The 17,453-nt window shown below is 42.9% G+C and overlaps 1 protein-coding gene across 2 annotated transcripts in view; it reads right to left on the reverse strand.

Moving 5' to 3' along the window:
* The window catches only part of Epac (Exchange protein directly activated by cAMP), a 40,989-nt gene extending 25,383 nt beyond the window's left edge, over positions 1-15,606 (reverse strand). The window contains exons 1-4 of one of the 2 annotated variants that reach the window (XM_017161032.3): positions 15,298-15,606; positions 13,564-14,038; positions 9,044-9,186; positions 8,877-8,971 (exon numbers count right to left, since the gene is read on the reverse strand). In XM_017161032.3, coding sequence (XP_017016521.1) covers positions 8,877-8,971; positions 9,044-9,186; positions 13,564-13,598 — 273 coding nt within the window. In that variant the 5' untranslated portion in view covers positions 13,599-14,038; positions 15,298-15,606. Of the gene's footprint in view, positions 1-4,366; positions 4,681-8,876; positions 8,972-9,043; positions 9,187-13,563; positions 14,039-15,297 lie in introns of those variants that run through there. The other variant, XM_017161037.3, reaches the window with a different exon arrangement.
* Positions 15,607-17,453: the final 1,847 nt, after the last annotated feature.

Here is a 17,453-nt window from a genome sequence, read left to right on the forward strand (position 1 = left end):
AATTGCCTTTTGTGCCGCGTATAGCAGGAGCAGGAGCTGGAGCAGATTTAGCTACCTAACAAGCCGGGCTCGGGACGGAGCTGCGGAGCTCTGAGCAAATAAATGACAAAGCCATTTGTAATGAAATATTAAAGCCGGCAATAAAAAAGAAAGGCTATGCGAAGGGGGCGGCAGCCACAGCGGGAAATGGGCCGGAAAACATCAGCATAATACTTATTCATTATGCTGCTGGTCTAGGCGTAGGCGTATTCGCATTCCCATTCCCATTCCCATTCCCGGTCCGTGGGCGTAGAAGCTGGGCAACCCGGAGCGTTAACACACATTTTATTGGACACACAGCACATAAACATGATGCGGCACGGGCATTAGGAACGGGGCAGGCACATGGCCAGGGCAGGAGAAAATCGATACACATATGACCGACCATATATGCAGCCTGGAGTTGCGGCCAAGTCCGTAGAGTTGGCACAGGTGGCAAACATAAATGGATTAAATCATATGTATCAGAAATCAATTATTCAAATGAAGCCGAACTCATTCGGCGAACGCAGTTTCCACTCGAGCGAAGACAAACAAAGTTTGTGCTCCATGCGAGACTAATTGTTTCCAGCTGCCACTTTTGGCAAGACTGGTTTTGGCCCACATCAGCAAACATATAGTAAAAATAACTAGATTCCTGCGATGACAGCAGCAAATCACGATTGCCCTTTACGGGCATGTCGAGAAATAAAGCTCCGAGTACGATTGCCAACGTAAAGTAAAACCTTTTGAAGTTGTCACTGCTGTGGCGGGGTGGGTTTGCCTTTTACTGGCGGCAACAGACTCCCCCGAACCACAGCCCCCGCCAGTCTCCGCCAGCCAAGAGCTCGCCCCTTTTCCAGCCACCGAAATGTAAATTGGGCAAAACGCATGCCGAGCAAACTTTTTCCTGGCTGGGAGCCGGGCCAACAAAAAAGTCGAAAGAATATTGTTTAACTCAATTCGGCACGCGAATCTGAACCCAGCCCGATTTGTTGATAAAAAGTAAAAGTATAAAACCGAAAAGGCAACGTCACAAGGTCGAAAGTCGACTCTCCACCCACCCAACGGCAATCAAATTGAAAATTCTTCATTGTGCAAATATTGATTTTGCTCGCTGCATAAAGTTTTATGCTCCGAAAGAGAGCGATCCCAGGCCAGCCGGGGAAAGTGTGCTTTTCTAATTTCCACTGCGATAAGCAGAAAGTTGCCAGCGATTTCTCACTGAATTTCCAGCACTGAACTGCGACTGCCACAAGTGTCGGCGGCGGCAAGGTCGAATCAAGTCTAATTTTCCCCACCGACAGACTCGATCTGTGCTCTGTGTCTCGGCTAATTCAACGCCTTCTGCCCGCCGAGTCGTGCGTTCCGAGCTTTATCTTTTTCCTTAACATATTATTTATGGTAATCGACATCAAATGCTGCCATTAAGCTTATTGCCATGGCAAGCGGCAGAAGCAAAAACGATTTCATACTTCTTGCTGCTGATTTTGTTTTCTTTTTTTGTTGTTTTGCTCTTCTTTCCCACTGTTTATAGGCCTCGAACGCTAAATATATTGTACATCTGCAGGAGAAATTCAAAACGATGTCAAATTAGCTTCCCCAAGTCGAAGCTGACGATACTCTGCGAGTTTCGTATGACATTATTAGATGGCAATTATTCCTGATAGAGTTAAAAGGGAAATATTTGCTATAAATAATAGGAAAATTGTGAAAACCATTTCTACAGAAATTACTAGGGATTTTAAATGTGTTAAAGTACCAATGCTCGAAATACCAAATTCAGTGCAAGCTATTTAAGTTTAACACCTTTAGAAACGTTTTAAAGGCCTAGTAATTCTTGTAGCACTTCCGTAATTCAGCACATACCATTATTTTTCCATAAATAAATAATGTTTCAAGTCGCTACTTCAGCTAGAATATATTTGAATATCAAGGTCTTGCCTCCAAAGTCAGGGTATATTGGCAAAAATGTACATACATGCCGCGTGGGCGATTTCTCATATTTGGACCGTTTGAATTTTTTAACGCGAGCGAATTTATGACAAGCACGTCCCCCTCGACCAGCCTCTTCCCCTCTATCACCGTAATTTGTTTGTATTTGAGTTTGATTTTCGAGGCATATATTTACGTATCTGTGTGCCTGTGCGAGTGTATGTATCTTTTAGCACCTTATCAGCAGATTATTTGCATTATTTGAGAATATTTTTCCAATCCGACCAAGGTTTTCCTCGAATTCCCTGTTCAGGCTTATCTAATGAGCGGCAAACGGGAAAGGTGGGAAGTATTTGGCAATGGCGCGTGTTCAATAAGCCCTAAATACACGCTAATTAAATTATTTTAAAACTGTTAATGGGAAAACTCATGCGATAAAACGCAATTCATCGAATAATCTCTCGGTTCACTTCCGCCCCCAACTTATTTAATTATCAACTTTTTCTATGCTAATGGGAAGCATTCTCAAACTTTTCCGAGAGTTGAAAACTTATAATTGCCGAAATGGGGAGGTGGACCTGGATCTGGCGACACCTGGAAAAGGGATGGCCAAGATAATTGCGTTTCATCCGCAGTGCTCGCTAAAAATACAAATAATAAAAACCGTTTTATACTGATTAATATCTTTATGTGCCCATACACGTCCATATCCACACAGAAACTGCTTTTTAACCGCCCACGCGCACTCACTCCCGCCGCAAGCTATCAAAGATTATTAATAGCACCTCGATCCCAGCAGGAGGAACTCCTCTCCCAGGTGCCCTTCCCGGCGATGCTGCACCCCGGCACGCACGCCAAACTTGCTGATCCATAAAGAATATAAAACACGAGCATTATTAGTATTTGACGTGTATGCGTTGCGGTGGGTGCTTGGAGGGGGTGTGTTCCCGGGTGAAATGTGCAGTCAGTCGCACCTTTGACCTTTGGCAAGGTCGTGGCCGCACACTCCACTCCACTCCACTCCACTCTTGGCCCATGCCCAATTATGTTGCATCGAACTTAGAAAGCCCCGATAAACATAAATCTCAATACGAGCACTGAGAAAAAATATCGCAAGGAGTTGGTTTTTAATTCGGTTTAGGGATTACAGAACATTAACGATTCTGTATCGATATTCAACGAGAGAGATTATATACAAATCGATATTTAAATCTTCGATATACATACATATGTGTAATAAATCGATATATCGGGTCCAAAACTAATCAGGAAAGCAACTAAACGTTCGATATATCTTAACGATTTTTACGATACAATATTGTTTCTTTTATAAATGAAAATGCTTCCAACTTATTATTAAATTTTTTTCCATAATATTCCAATATTTTCCCATAGAAACACTGATTTAAAAAAAAACATATATAGACAAGAAGTCAATATTTCTTTAATTTCAAACTGTTTGTTTTTTCTCCGTGAAATATTTCCCAACGCCGCACACACTACCAATGTCTTCATCAGCGGTAGCTGTATCAATCTTTCATCTCCATCTGCATTTATTATAATGGCGCCGTCTCCCCGCCCTCCTGGGCTATTCATTTATGCATTTTATTGGCTCTTGGCTAACCTGGAGCATCATCAATCATCTCTATGGCTATTCAGTCTGATCCGCTTGGCCTTTTGTCTGTGCTTATATATTTATTTTGACTACTTCGATGGTCCAACACTCAGAAGTGGTTCACCTGTTGGCCGACTCGACCGCCTGCCTTCCAGTTTGCAAATAATTCAAATCAATTATGCAAATTCCGTTTATTGTTCCGTGATTTATGCGATTTGCGGTTACGTGCATATTGATGGCGGGTTAAATGAAACGGGATGAACTAAGGCAGACCAATCATTACTCATACATATGTGTTTCCGGAAGGATATTGCCGTGTAACATGTATAATTAGTATACATAGAAGAGCTTGTTTGAGTCGAGCTTCTATTTTAGATTCACTGCACTCTTTTAAAAAGATTAAAACCATGAGGTAGATAGGTCCAAAGACAATATGAGTTAACAAGATGCGTAACACCTTACAAATCCTTTCCATACCTACTTGCCATATTGTATACTCTATAGAGTATATAGAAAACTATTCAAAAGCAGACTTAAGCAGTAGATAATAAGCTCTCTATGGTTCTTATCTCCTTAAATATCAAAGACAAAGTACATGAATAAGATGCGTAACGCTTTAAAGTTGATTGCACTTCTACTTTACAAACATACCCCGTTGCCCTATTCAAAGGCAGTCATTTAAGCAGATAAGAATCCGTAAAGTAGATAAGATTACAAAAAATATATAAATGAATAAGATGCGTAACGCCATACACTCGAATGTCTTTGTATGTATTAGCCATATATGTAAATACAAACCAGTGTTCCAGTCAACGTTCGCGACCACCTTCCATGGAGATATAATGAATGAAATCAACTTGAATTAAATTCCACGTTATTATTGGCCTTCTCGTTTCTTGCTCTACGGTTCTGCTTCGTTTTGTTTACACACACTGCAGCTGTTGAATCACCGCGGAAACAGGCAATGTATTTTTCGGCGGCTTTGCTTTGTTTGGCTTTTGAGGTATTTAATCTTTAGCACAACTGCATTGCGTAAACAATTGCAAAACTGCACTCTTTGCACTGGATTTCTTTCGGCCGCTGGGTTGCGTGTCGATTACTTCCACTATTTTTTAACTGGTTTATTTGGATATTGCGAATAAATGTTTACACTCGCCTGGCGAACGCCCGCGCGCGAATCTTTCAGCGCAGCCCACGCACTTTTCGCGGCATCGCCAACTTCAGTTGGCGAAGAGACATGGCTTGGCCAGAAAAAGATACAGATACAGCTACAGATACGGATACGGATGCGCACTGACGGCGACGGCGGCGAAGCGAACCGCGGCGGAGCTGCGATCGAGTTGTGCGCCGCTGAAGTGTTCAGCACGTATTAATTTCTGTGGCAGCGCAAAAGTATCCGAAAGATACATTCCGTTTGGTCGCGCACAAGCGCATATGTGGGCAACTCTGCTGTCGGCGTCGCTGCCCAGATTAGCGGCCCAACTTGTTTGACAGAAAAAACCAAACACCAGCGAGAGCACAGAGCCGCTTCCCAGTCCCAGTCGCAGTCCCCCGGCGTTGTTTATATTTACATACATTCCCCGGAATCTGGACGGGGGATGATGATGATGATCGCGATGGGCCAGCGCACGAGGTCGAGTTTGATGAAAAGCGACAAATTGTTGTCACTGTCGTCTCAAGTGGCATCAGCTCTCGTTTATCTCCGTCCGCCGCAGTTGCTTTGTTTTGAGCTAGACAAGTGGCTGAGTTCATTCTAATTCCGGCAGCTGGCATGGCTTTCTTCGTAGAGTTATCTAACCACTAATTGCCAGCTGCACTCTCTGAAGTTGTCTAATCTCTAATAATTACAAGAAGGAAAGGTAACTCCAAGAAAGCATAGATATTTGTAGTAATCAATTTTCCAAGTGTATTTGTTTAATTATCTGAATGCTTAACTGTAAACACTGCCTTCGAATCTGTTGGCGATTTCCATCATATGCAAATGATTCCCATCAAAAGTGGACAAGAATGGTGCAAAGTCGTTGTGTGAGGCTAATTAAATGTCTAGGCAAACGGGGTTACTGGCAGTCCGAATGAGGCCAGAGCAGAGTATCTCTGAGTATCTCTGATTTGTATTTGCTTACTGTGGCATGTGGCTCTTGACCAAAACTCGAATGCTTCCGCTTCCAAATGCTTTGGCGGAAATTGCTCTTACAAATCAAATTCTTTGACCGGTGGTTTTGCGGCTTTTGCTCTCCATTATCTATACTTGTTCTATATTATCCAAGAGATTTCACTGCCACATCCAATTATTTATGGCTGGAGGAGTCACAACAATGGGGCTGCTTTCTCCCAGCTCCGGTCGCACAGATCACAGACACTCGAGGTCCAACACCTACGAAGTGCTTGAACTTGAATATCGATGCCATTCGGGTCGCCTTGGGTGGCCCCCCAAACTGGTCTCGAGGAAGCCCCCTACACCTGCGCCTAATGATGGCTAATTATATGTGGGTTAAGTTTCAGTTTCCGAAGCATTTTCATTAGTTTGATGGCTTTTCTGGCTGGGCGGCTCAGCTATGTGTAATTATATAATCATTTTAATTGGATCCGGCAATGTTTGCGGCCACGCCGTCGACACGTAACAAAGATTAATCGAGCTCATGTCGGCGGGCCAGGAGACAAGAGCCGAGACGAGCTCAAGTAAGAGCCCTCTTGTAGCTACTTTGTTACATGCACGCCCAGCAAGGTCAAGGAGGAGGCGGAATGCAGATTCCATTGCACGACTTTATTCAATTATAACGGCGCTCTGCAGATGCCACGCCCCCACTTGGCGTCGCCTTTGACTGCGCCTCCAAGAGGTTTTTTTGTTTTTTGTTGCAGGTCTCCGTAGACATTTATAAATTAGTTGCAATTTGTATCTGCTTCAGCTGCCTTGGCTGGCAGGGCTGACTGCTCGTATTTCATTAGAGCCAAATTGGCTTCATCACGTGATCGTGGCCGTGAGAGGGGCAGAGCGGGGAGCTGTGGTACTTCCCGGGCCAAAAAGGGGAAATCCAAACAACTGGAAACGGAACTCGCACCAAATGGCAGCCTCACATTCTCACATAAATATCTTCTTTATTTTTATGCGCCCCTTTAGCATCACCTCGAATTAATTGTGGGCCTATTGATAGGCCTCTTCTTTGTTTTTAAGGGACCGCCACTCGTATTCGTATTCGTATTCGTATTCGGTATACAGCAGTTATATTTATCCGGCATCCATCTCATCTCTGGAAATTGGGGTTTGCGTGTCGCACGCTCCACGCTCCAAGCTCCGTGCTCCATCACGAAAATCCATAACACTCGCCTGCACCGCGAAGTGTCAAAAACAGTTTCAAAGGCCCCAAACATTGTGGATTCGTTTGAATAATTTATAACGCTTTAATTGCTGACGGTTGCCCGCCGGCAAATCCATTTCGTGTTTTCCCAAAAGCCAATCAGCTGGAAAAATTGTGCGAAAACAAGATCTTCTCGGCGCATACGAAAGCAGCACTTGAAATGGGGTCATGGAGATGGGCCAACAGGAACCCACCGCTTTAAATGGGATCAGTTTAGGTATATAAACGAGAGAGTTTTCTTACTTTGACGGGGACTTATAAATTTAAATATATTTATTACCCATTAGGGGATGCATAAGTCTACCGAAACTGTATAATTAAGGCATAAAGTATATATATATTTACAGCTTCACCAAGAGAATAGCCATTTTTCTTCGATATCAGAGACTATGGCTTTAGAGTCAATTTAAATGATATCACAAATTGGGTTTACATTTATAGAAAATAAATTTATAATAAACTTCAGCAGACGTGCTTTAAAAATTTGAACAATTTGATAATAAAAATGGGAGCAACTAGACAATAGAGGTGCAATCTCTGCCTTTTGTACATTGTTCTAGGGATTCTAAATATACAGATACGGAATAAAAGTCGTAAAAGTCGATATTAAATCGATATTTCCACATGGCAATATATTTTTATGTTCGATAAATTAATATTCTTTTGAAATATCGAAACAATATAATCGTTAAAATTTAAATAAATTAAGTATAATGGATACTTTAACATGAAATGCGTTATATTTCGATATGTAAAATTTTCATATATCAAAGTATGCGATTTTTCCGATATAAAACAAAGCTTAGATATATAAAATATAAACTTTTCGCACTAGATACAATCCAAACTCAGATGGTTGGTCTAGTATCCAGCTGTGTGCTTGAACTGGGTCGATGTAAAATAATGGTGCTTACATTGATTATTTTGACTAAATCATTTGGACTAAAAGCTCCTCAAAAAAAGTGTTTTTCTTTCATTAAATTAAATGTACTTTGTATCTCACAGTCGAGCACCATCGCTCATAGATTTCTTCTTTTGTTTGTTTTTAATTAAATACGATTGCTGTGAGTAAGCACGCGATGGCTAACATAATTCAATATTGTAACCAACACGAAAATACCAAAATGGAAATTTTAAATCTATTAAAAAATTAAATTTAAAGGGACTAAGAGCCCTGATCTCAGGAAAGGTAAAGAACAGGACGACGTCAAAAGGAAGCGGTTTCATAATTAAATCAGACGGGTGGCGCAGCATTTGGCCCACATGGCCGGCACTTGCCACCAAAACCAACACTGCCAGTGCAATTTCCATAGCCACTCGCCAGGCCACAGCCACAGTCGCCGTATTAGCAAGTTGAGGTCATGCATGCTGCCACTGTCATGCCCCACTTAACCATAAATACTCGAATTTCCATTGCTGCCACTCGGGCACGGAGAGCGCTGCGAGGAACCTCAGGCCGATTCGGGCCGTTTCAATTAGCAGGAACCTCTCGGAACAGGCCATTCCGAGCATACTCGTACATATGTATGCAAAATGTACAATTTGCTCGGGCAGCGAGAACATTGGGCTGGAAAAAACTGCTGGCCAATATCCTGGCGGAAATTAATGTTGCTGTGGCAGGCACAATGCCGGCAGGAGGGGCCGGAAAGTGGGACAGCAAAAAAAAAAATAAAAATGGAATGCCACAAACCGATACGATTGGCCGGGGGCGGAGGATGGGATTCTCCGCTGTCAGCAGTTCCTTTTTCCGCTGCTCGCTTCGACGAACAAAGAGGAGGCTTAGACCGCAGCCCCGCCCGAAATCCCTGGAATATTGAGCATGCACGGAGCGCAGGATATGCAGCACGGTGCCGGATAATCGCTATCAATTATAAGGCCCAGCCCGGGCATTTTTTCGCACTCGGCGACTCTGACACTGCGCCATCACTTGGCTGCAGCAAACAGGGACTTACCTTGCCATCGGCATCGGCATGGGCGTGATACCGGACCTCCAGCGATCCACCGAGCACTGCATACCAGAAGCGACCCTGTTCGCCGGCGCGAAACACTGCACGAGAAGAGGGGGAAATTTGTTAGCTCCTCCACTGCATATTTAGTTCGGGCCGCTGCCAACACTTACGGGTGACGCCCTTCTCCAGGTCCTCGTAGAATCCGCACATGGCCAACTGTTGGAGCGCGGAGCCCGGAAGGCGACACAGCGGCTCCACGCGACGCAAGCGGCACGAGATAAGCTCCACGTCACGCAGGTTTCGGTCGCAAGGACTATAATAAAGGATTTAAGAAGAAATTAGGGGTATTTTACAAATAAATTACATATTTCTATACTTTTGAACCTTTAATAGTTTAAAAATTTCTTAAATTAAGGCTTATAGTAGATTTTTAACAGCAATATATAAAGGTAAATTGCAGGAATCTTTTGCTAATAAAGTATCTGAGATGTAATGCTACATAATTTATGTTTTAATCTGCCCAAGGTTTATGGGTTAACATTCTCTGGTTTCTAAAATACGATATATATATTTAAATACATATTTAAAAGCCTAAGCAGAGATTACCTTTTCCTTTGAACTTCCAGGAAATGAACTTTACAATAATACAATAATAATCCTTTGGCCATTGACTCGGCTTATAAAACCATTTAATGTCGGGTCCAGTCCTGTGTCACACAATAGACCCCAATACAGCCACGGGAGACCTCAAATAAGAGTCGTAACGAGTGTTTTCCATTTATAATTTATAGACTCTATGCAAAGCACTGCACTTGGATTTATTTTCTTCATTTTTTAAAGCCGGACAAGGCCAGCTTGGAGAGCGAACAAAGACAGGGAAGGGCTGGTAGGGCGAGGGAAAGTATTCCAGCAACAATGAACTCAAATTAAAAATTCCAGTATCATTTGTGCATGGTTTGTGCGCGCATTAAATATGCAAATTCTACTTTTTCCCCTCTACGTCTCTGAACGAGTCAATTGAAAAATGAATAAATAAATATAAGAGTGTCCGGGCAAGAAATTCAGCAGGAAACGGAAGGCCACCCAAAAAAATAAGAAGGAAAGAGAACAAGAGAAAGCCAAGTCGGTCACTAATTGAATGATGAAAAACTGTAAGGCAATTAGACTTATTGGGTACCCTATAATCATGAAACTGTAAGCTTAAAACTCTTATAACCCATTAGAAAATGGTAGTTTTAGGCATTAAAGAAGGAGCCTAAAGAGAGGGGACATTTTCTCCAAGTCAGGTTTAAGGTTGTCTTTACTTTAATGTTGAAATAATATGTCACATGCAACAAAAAATGCGAAAAATACTTATTCGCCTTTTGTTTTTTAACTTTAAAAATTCCGCCACCATTACCATCTCCTCTTCTCTATGAAACACCACCAATTGTAGGTTTTTCCTGGCCTGTTGCTCGGCAGTTTGTGTGCCTAACAGACTTAACTGCCCATTAAAGAAATAACAAAATTATCCATTTTGCTGCCATGTCCAACTAAAGTTTAGACAAATAAAGCAAATGCGAACAACTCTCGCCAACAATGAAGCTGTCGAAGCCTTCGAAACCGCCCACGCCGGCGACTCCTCGCTGGGCTTCCGTCTAATTAAAAATTCCATAAAATGCTGGGCGAAAGAGTGGCTGCGTGGGCCGAGGGATCTGGGGAAGAGGTGAGCTGTTGAGCTGCAGACAAAGGCTGCTTGCAAATCAGAAATAAAACACAAGTTGGCCTTCGCCAGGGCATCATCTGCATTGAGGGCTACTTTCGCAGCGAGCCGTCTACTTTTTGGCGCAGCCGTTGAGCAACTTTCAGAGGTAAGCGGCTGTCTTGCCGGCCTCATACATAATTCATTCGCCAGTGGAAGCGGCAATTTCGGGAAACCGAGGAACGCCAGCCGGGGGTTGAAGCTCCCCTTTGCTCCCACCATCCTGGCCACCAACTGTTTCTGGGTTTGTCGTTAACCAAACAGTCGGGGCCTAAGTGCTTTCGGGGCATGGGGGCGGCGCCAGGAGCCGGAAGCGCGTCGAGGCGCATCCTAGGTTCCCCGGCCAGCCCAGGGCTCGTTGTTTATTATAATGGTTTTTGCGGTTTTTAGGCACACGCCCGAAAGTTTAGTTTTGGAATTTTGTAATTGCCGTGCCGGCTTAAAGGTGCACCGCGTCACGGAATACGCGTTAAAGCTGCTATCGCACACGTGGCGCATGATAAATGCGCCTTGGCACTTGTGAGTAAGACGACTTCTTGCCGGGAAGCCATCAATATCAATTGCTGTCTGGCTTTGCCACTCTGCGTCTTACGTACTGCGATTACCTTGCCTTGTGCCTTTGCCAAGGACTCTAAGGACCCGCTCTTCGCTCTTCGTTCTCATGCACTCCCGCCCTCGAGATATCCTTGTCCTGCAGGTGTCCTTAAGCCCAGATCGCTCTTGATAAGCCGAATTACCAGCCAGCGATTCCCACGGCATGACTTTCTCTTTCTGGAGGCGGGGCTTTCGCCATTAATTCCGCCCAAATTAAATCATTTATTTTCTTGGGTTAACCTGAACGCAAGGCCATTTGTGTGAAATGCAAAGTGACTTGCCACTTGGCAGAGTGCCTGCGCCATCCATGGATTCCGTGGTGGGGGGTGGCTTTGATTATTATATTCGTTGGCGCTGCAGCCTGCATCCTGACACTTGGCTCTCCGTTTATGCGGGGCAAACAAAGGGCAGCAAACTGCAAATATTTACCCCCGGCACAAGGCAAACTGTTTGCTCTAAGCCTTTGCCACTTGACCTTTCGTTTTTGCCACCGCTGCGCGCAGTCACACGAGTGACCCGGCGACCCGCCAACTCTTGGACTCGTGTGGGAGAACCGTTTAAGCGTTGACAGAGCATGAAATTTGAAGAGATTGCCCTCTGATTGATGGTGCAGAGGGACACCACCAGAGCAATGAAATATAAGGCCACTCCACAATGGCATTCAGAGCCGCAGAACTGAACAGTCGATATGTGCCATTTAAGGTTAATGATGACACTTGCCAAGTGATTCTGCCGCAAAAAACTGGCTAAATTGCATTAAATGGCTTTCAGCATTAAATTGACCAAATTGATTTGAGCACTGAGAAAATTTGAAGCCATGGAAAGCTAATCTTGCATTACTGTCCTTTATCTTTTGACTTTTGACTAGACAAAACGAATTACTATTATCATGTACTAGAATAGTTTCTTGCAGCTTGGCTTGCAGATATCAAATTTAAATATTTCTTTAATATTTATATTCTATTACTTTGCCTTGCCTTGAGTGTAGATACTTAAATTTTTAGGTAAAATTTGTTTAGAAATTTAAACTTAAACGCATCCAAAGTATTTACCAGTTTTTGGTATTTTTCTTAACATTTTTGGCTTGACTGTTTTGGCTGCATGTTGCTCACTTAAAAATATGTTATGATTTTAGAATATTAATTAATAAATATTTAAATAATAATAAATTAATTAAATAAATGGTCTTCGTCGTCGTTTCTCTGATTGGGCTTCTGATTCTAATCTCATTTTTAAACAGACCTCCAGGTTGAGACTTTATTAAATATAACCTTAGGTTTTAGACTCCCTGTTAAACTATTCTGTTTTTTTTATGGCGAAGTAAAGAAAAGGATATTTAAAGCAGATTTTGTTGAAAGCAACCATGAGTTTTCGCCTGATTGCACAATTCTTTACATCAATCGAGGATAATTAACAGAATAGTTAACTATCCTCTGTCTTATTTTTGCATATGGATAAATATTAAAAAGAGTATGAAAACGATTTGCTTTATGATAACTTTATCTGGTTTTCTATAGTGTGTCAGATGGCTACAGTGTATGTATACACCGACCCTCTAGGCCTGCTGTACTGTATCTAAAGGAAATTTGATTGATAAATCGAAAATTTTAATTTGAATATACCAAAAAATACTTGAAAGGCTTTCTTGTTATGGCCTTATTATCTCAGTCGTAATTTTTATTAGCTTAAATTCAAAATTTTGCGCTGTGCACATATTATTCCTGCATTCAGTCGGGACTTTCTAGTCGAAATCCCGGTTATATAATTGCATTGGCCATGGCAATGGCGGCTCAGTGAATCAAAGGGAATTGGTATTGCGATTTAATAAGGCGGATAATTCGCGGCAGGCCATGTCCACAAAATGGATTTGCCTTTTGCCAGGCCAGCAGTGATGGCGGGAGATTGAGTGGGATCCAGATGTTGCCTCTTGACAAATGAATGTCGAGCATGACGGTAACATTTTAAAATGTTTCGCTTCTCGTTTGTTCTTGTTTTGTTTGTACTCCACATCGAGCTTTTCATTCCACGTACAAGTGTGTGTGTGCTCGTATGTACGTGTCTTCCTTGGGAAAACAAAAAGCGAAGGAGCTTGTGCACTCAGGTTGAAAATGTGTCTGAAAATTTAAGGAATTGTGCAACATTGAAGGTTGGATTCAGTTGGATTCCTCAAAACTTTATGTTTGACTTAGAAACTTCTGATTTCAATTAGGGAAAAGTTTTCCATTTTCATTTCATCTGGAGTTTAGCCAGGCTGTAATTATGGAATTCAATTTAAGGAAGCTGCCTTTGTTTGAAATATCTCTTAAATTTTAATTTTAATAACTTCAATTTAGGAGAAGTATCCATTTTACTCACCGTTTGTCCATTGCGGTTATCCATTCCATTGCCATTGTGTCGGTGTTTTTGCTGAAACTGCCTTGTCTGTCACGATTATGTCGACTAATTGAAACTATTTAACGCACTCTGTTAACATTCCCTAAATACCGAGTCCAAATAAACATTCAACACAAATCGAAGCGGAAGGCTGGTTCAAAGTTTTGCAAATTAATGCCGCATTGCGGGTTGGAAAAGCGAAATCAAAACACCGGAAAAACTGGCTGTCAGTTTGCGTCACCTGAACTCGCTTAGTAGTTGCCGTCAATCAGCGATTCCCTTTGAGAGTGGCTCCTCAGATGTTGCTCCTGCCGGATTCTGGTTTTAGCCCAGCATTTCACTTGAAATCCTCTTTTGGCAGCGACCGAGTTTCAAGCGAAGGGTAAACGAAAGTAACTTGTTGATTAAGCGAAAGTTGCCGAATAGATTTTAATTCGTTGCTGGGAGTTCCGTGCAGCTGCAAAGTTAAATTGGGCAAATGTGAAACAGAATTTGCTTTGGCTTTAACCCGCTACAAAGTATGTAGGTGTAGGCTAGTCCCGGGCTTGAAGGGGATTCCAGCATAATTCATTTTGAATGCCAACAGCAGATGTAAAAGTTTTTTCTCTTTTTCTCGTATATTCTTTCGGCTAAAAACTAATGTGTGGATTGCTATTGTTCGACTTGCCAAAAAGGGTTCTCCTGTGTCCACCCCCCCGTTGTCCGTCCGTCCGTCTAGTGTGTTGCCAACTGCTGACAGCTGCCCTAATGCAAGTTTGTGTGTGTTTGTGTGAGGGTTTGTGGCTATCTGTGTCCCCCAACAAAAGCAAATGTTTTGAATAAGCTTTGATGCGAGCTGCGAGGCGGGGATTGGACCAACAAACTGTAGGGGAACTAATCTAACAATAGTTCTGCCAGATAACAATAGATTCCTACCCTCGCACCCACTCTGCGTATACGTAATGCGCTGGCAATAGGCAAACTGATTTCCAGATCGCGATCCATTCCTAGTCTGAACCGAGTGTTGTTTACTCACTCGCTGCATTATCCTTATCTAAGAGTATTTAATGGCTGCGCATTTTATTTTTGCGTCAATGGAAAAACATAATTTATACCGCACCAGCAACGCAGGTGCATGGCAATGCAGGGTAGTCCGGTGCTGCATGAAGAATAATTACACAAGTTGATGGCTGGCTTGATGGGTTGACACCGCGACGGTGAGAGCCATCAGCTCGCATATGAATAATTAAGTATACGCCACCTTGGCCGGCAGAGACGCCCCGGCGTATGCCACACTTTCTGACGTGTCGCTCGCTAGCTGGCGACCGCTACACGTAAATGGCAACAGAGCTACAGAGCCCGATGGGCGATAAGATGGATATTGTCGATATTCTGCGTGGGACGATGCGATAAGAGCCCCCCTTATCGGACGTGTTCCGCAAATGGCCGCCCTCGGTTTCCGGCAAAGGGTTGAGGGGCTTGGGCTGCCAGCGAAATGCAATTAGTGTCCGGATTGGAGTTGGGCAAGTTTTCGAATCGCTCAGGAAACAGATGTTTCATGTAATTCTCACTTTAGGGTTTCAAACTTGCTTTTTAATTAACGACAGCCAGCAAGCCAAAGTTTGAGCCACTGCAAATGTGACTCAACTCTCAGCTACAGCCCTTGCTGAGGCGAAACTCAGCCGGGCCATTTAACTTGGTCATTGTGCGAGCAATTAGAGTGAATAAAACACTTACGCATCCTCCTAGGATTGGTGCACAACAAAGGGTCAGTGAGGCTCGAACCAAACAAAATGAGATCTCTCTAGTCTCGAAAAGTCCTAGATTTCACCTCAAAACCAATCACGGAGCGCGAAACAAATGTTGGACAGACGCGAGACACTGAACTGCAACGGGAACTGAAACCAGGGTGACTCGAACCGAGAGATATTGAAAATAAATGATTTCCGAAATCGTCTTCAGGCACTGTGTATATACAGTTTCTGAGTTAACATCTCAGTTCCGAACTTCCGCTGAGGCGCTAGCACGTCCGGTTCGATTGGTAGTCGCGTCGCAACTGTTTGGCCAATTTCCGAGTTCCGTGCGAAGAGCGACGAGCGATGGACGGCGCTCTTCACCATGCTCCTGTCCTGCGCCTAACAGGTGAGTTTCCGGGAAGCGGACGGGGTGCGTGGTGGGTTTTCCCAGCTCCGCTCGGCTCTGTTGTGAAAATTGTTGGGAATTACTCATTGCGTTGACTGCAGTGTTGACGGCTGCGGTGCGGTATTTTTGGCCTTGTTGTCGTCCCCGTCTGCCCCACCTCCCAGCTCCTGTGTTTTGGCGCGTTTTTTAGCAACAAGTTTGACAGTCCTCCTGGCACAGTGGTTGTCGAGCTTAAAAAAATTGTTTGTATTACTATGTAGCTTGCTAAAATTATTATTTCCTACATAAAGGGATTTCTAAGAATTTCCTTGACTTAAATTAATGTCGCAAGTGTCATCAGAGCGATTTGGGTTGGGAAATTAAAGAACATCAGGAAAACCGAATCTGTAAACTTTAAAATGATAGATAGGATAATAGTAGATATTTTGGATAGATAATATATTGCTTTCAATTTAAAATACTATTTAATATTCTAATTCTAAGTAGGGATGTTAGAAAATATTGATATTGGTATTAATAAATGAATCGAGTTCCGATATCTTGAATTATGAATGTACATATATGACATCGAGCTAACTAGTCCTTGAGCTATATAAAGCGTAATAGGATCGACAATTACACTAAAATTATTACATTTCTGAGAGTAAACAGTACAAATTAATTAGATTCCTATAATGTGTTTTCACACGTTTCTACTCAACCCCTAACCGATCGTAATTTAATGAGGCCCACTTAAAGTAAAGCAACATGGCCCACTCAACATGTTGCTGCAATTTGTTTTGCGCTCTCTGATGGGAGTTTGGCAACAAACTGTTGAGCATATTTTGGTGAGTCGACGCAGTGGCCCAGTACTTCAACAGGCAAGTGGCCGTCCGACCGGCGGTCCGACCGACCCACATCCCACCACCCCCCCTGGAGCGTGCTCCATCACACACTTGGCCGAAATTGCACATGAAATGGAATCGCAATGCGAAACAATCAACGTGTCAATTAAATAATGCAGGCCGCCAACGAAGACGATGGCACGGCACTGACAGCAACAGCTACAAATGGGCATTTGGATAGACGGACACTGGGTCATTTGGGACTGTTGGACACTCGCTGATGGTTGTCACTACAAGCGAATGAATTAAGCGATTCATCCGTGTGAGCACCGCACTGAAAAGGTGCAAAAATGCAAAGCTTCCTTTTGTCTACCGCCCGTGTTTCGCACTTTTTCCGGGACCCTCCTGTGGATGCCGTTGTTGTGGTCGCTGCCACAATATTTACGGCACTCTCGAGTGCCTTTATTTCCGCATGAATCATTCCCAGTTTCAGTTCCAGCTCCGCCGCCTGCCCACGACGCGTATAAATTCTTCGCTTCTTCTTTTGCACTTGGTACACTGGAAGGAAAACATCAGCTACAATAATAAGCCAAGTGATTTTTTCTAAAAATTTAGGGAACCCTGTAAAAAAGCGGCAGCAATTCAATATTTTCAATCTGGGATAGGTTTGTTTTTTAACCCTCTAAAATGTGCATGTCACCGAAGTGTTTTTGCTATTTAATTGTTGAATGTACTTATAATGAATATAAATTATTAGGGTTCAAATCAATACCAATTTTTGTGGCATCTATAATACTTTTCTCATCTAAAACTCAGCTCAGTCTTGTGCATTTACTTTGAATAGTAATACCCATATATGTAATGTCTGGACCTAGATAAGTTTATTCCCTTAACATATTTTGTATAATGATTCTTGCCTGTAAGGAC

Source organism: Drosophila kikkawai, chromosome 2L, assembly GCF_030179895.1.
Source record: "Drosophila kikkawai strain 14028-0561.14 chromosome 2L, DkikHiC1v2, whole genome shotgun sequence".
NCBI lineage: Eukaryota > Metazoa > Arthropoda > Insecta > Diptera > Drosophilidae > Drosophila > Drosophila kikkawai.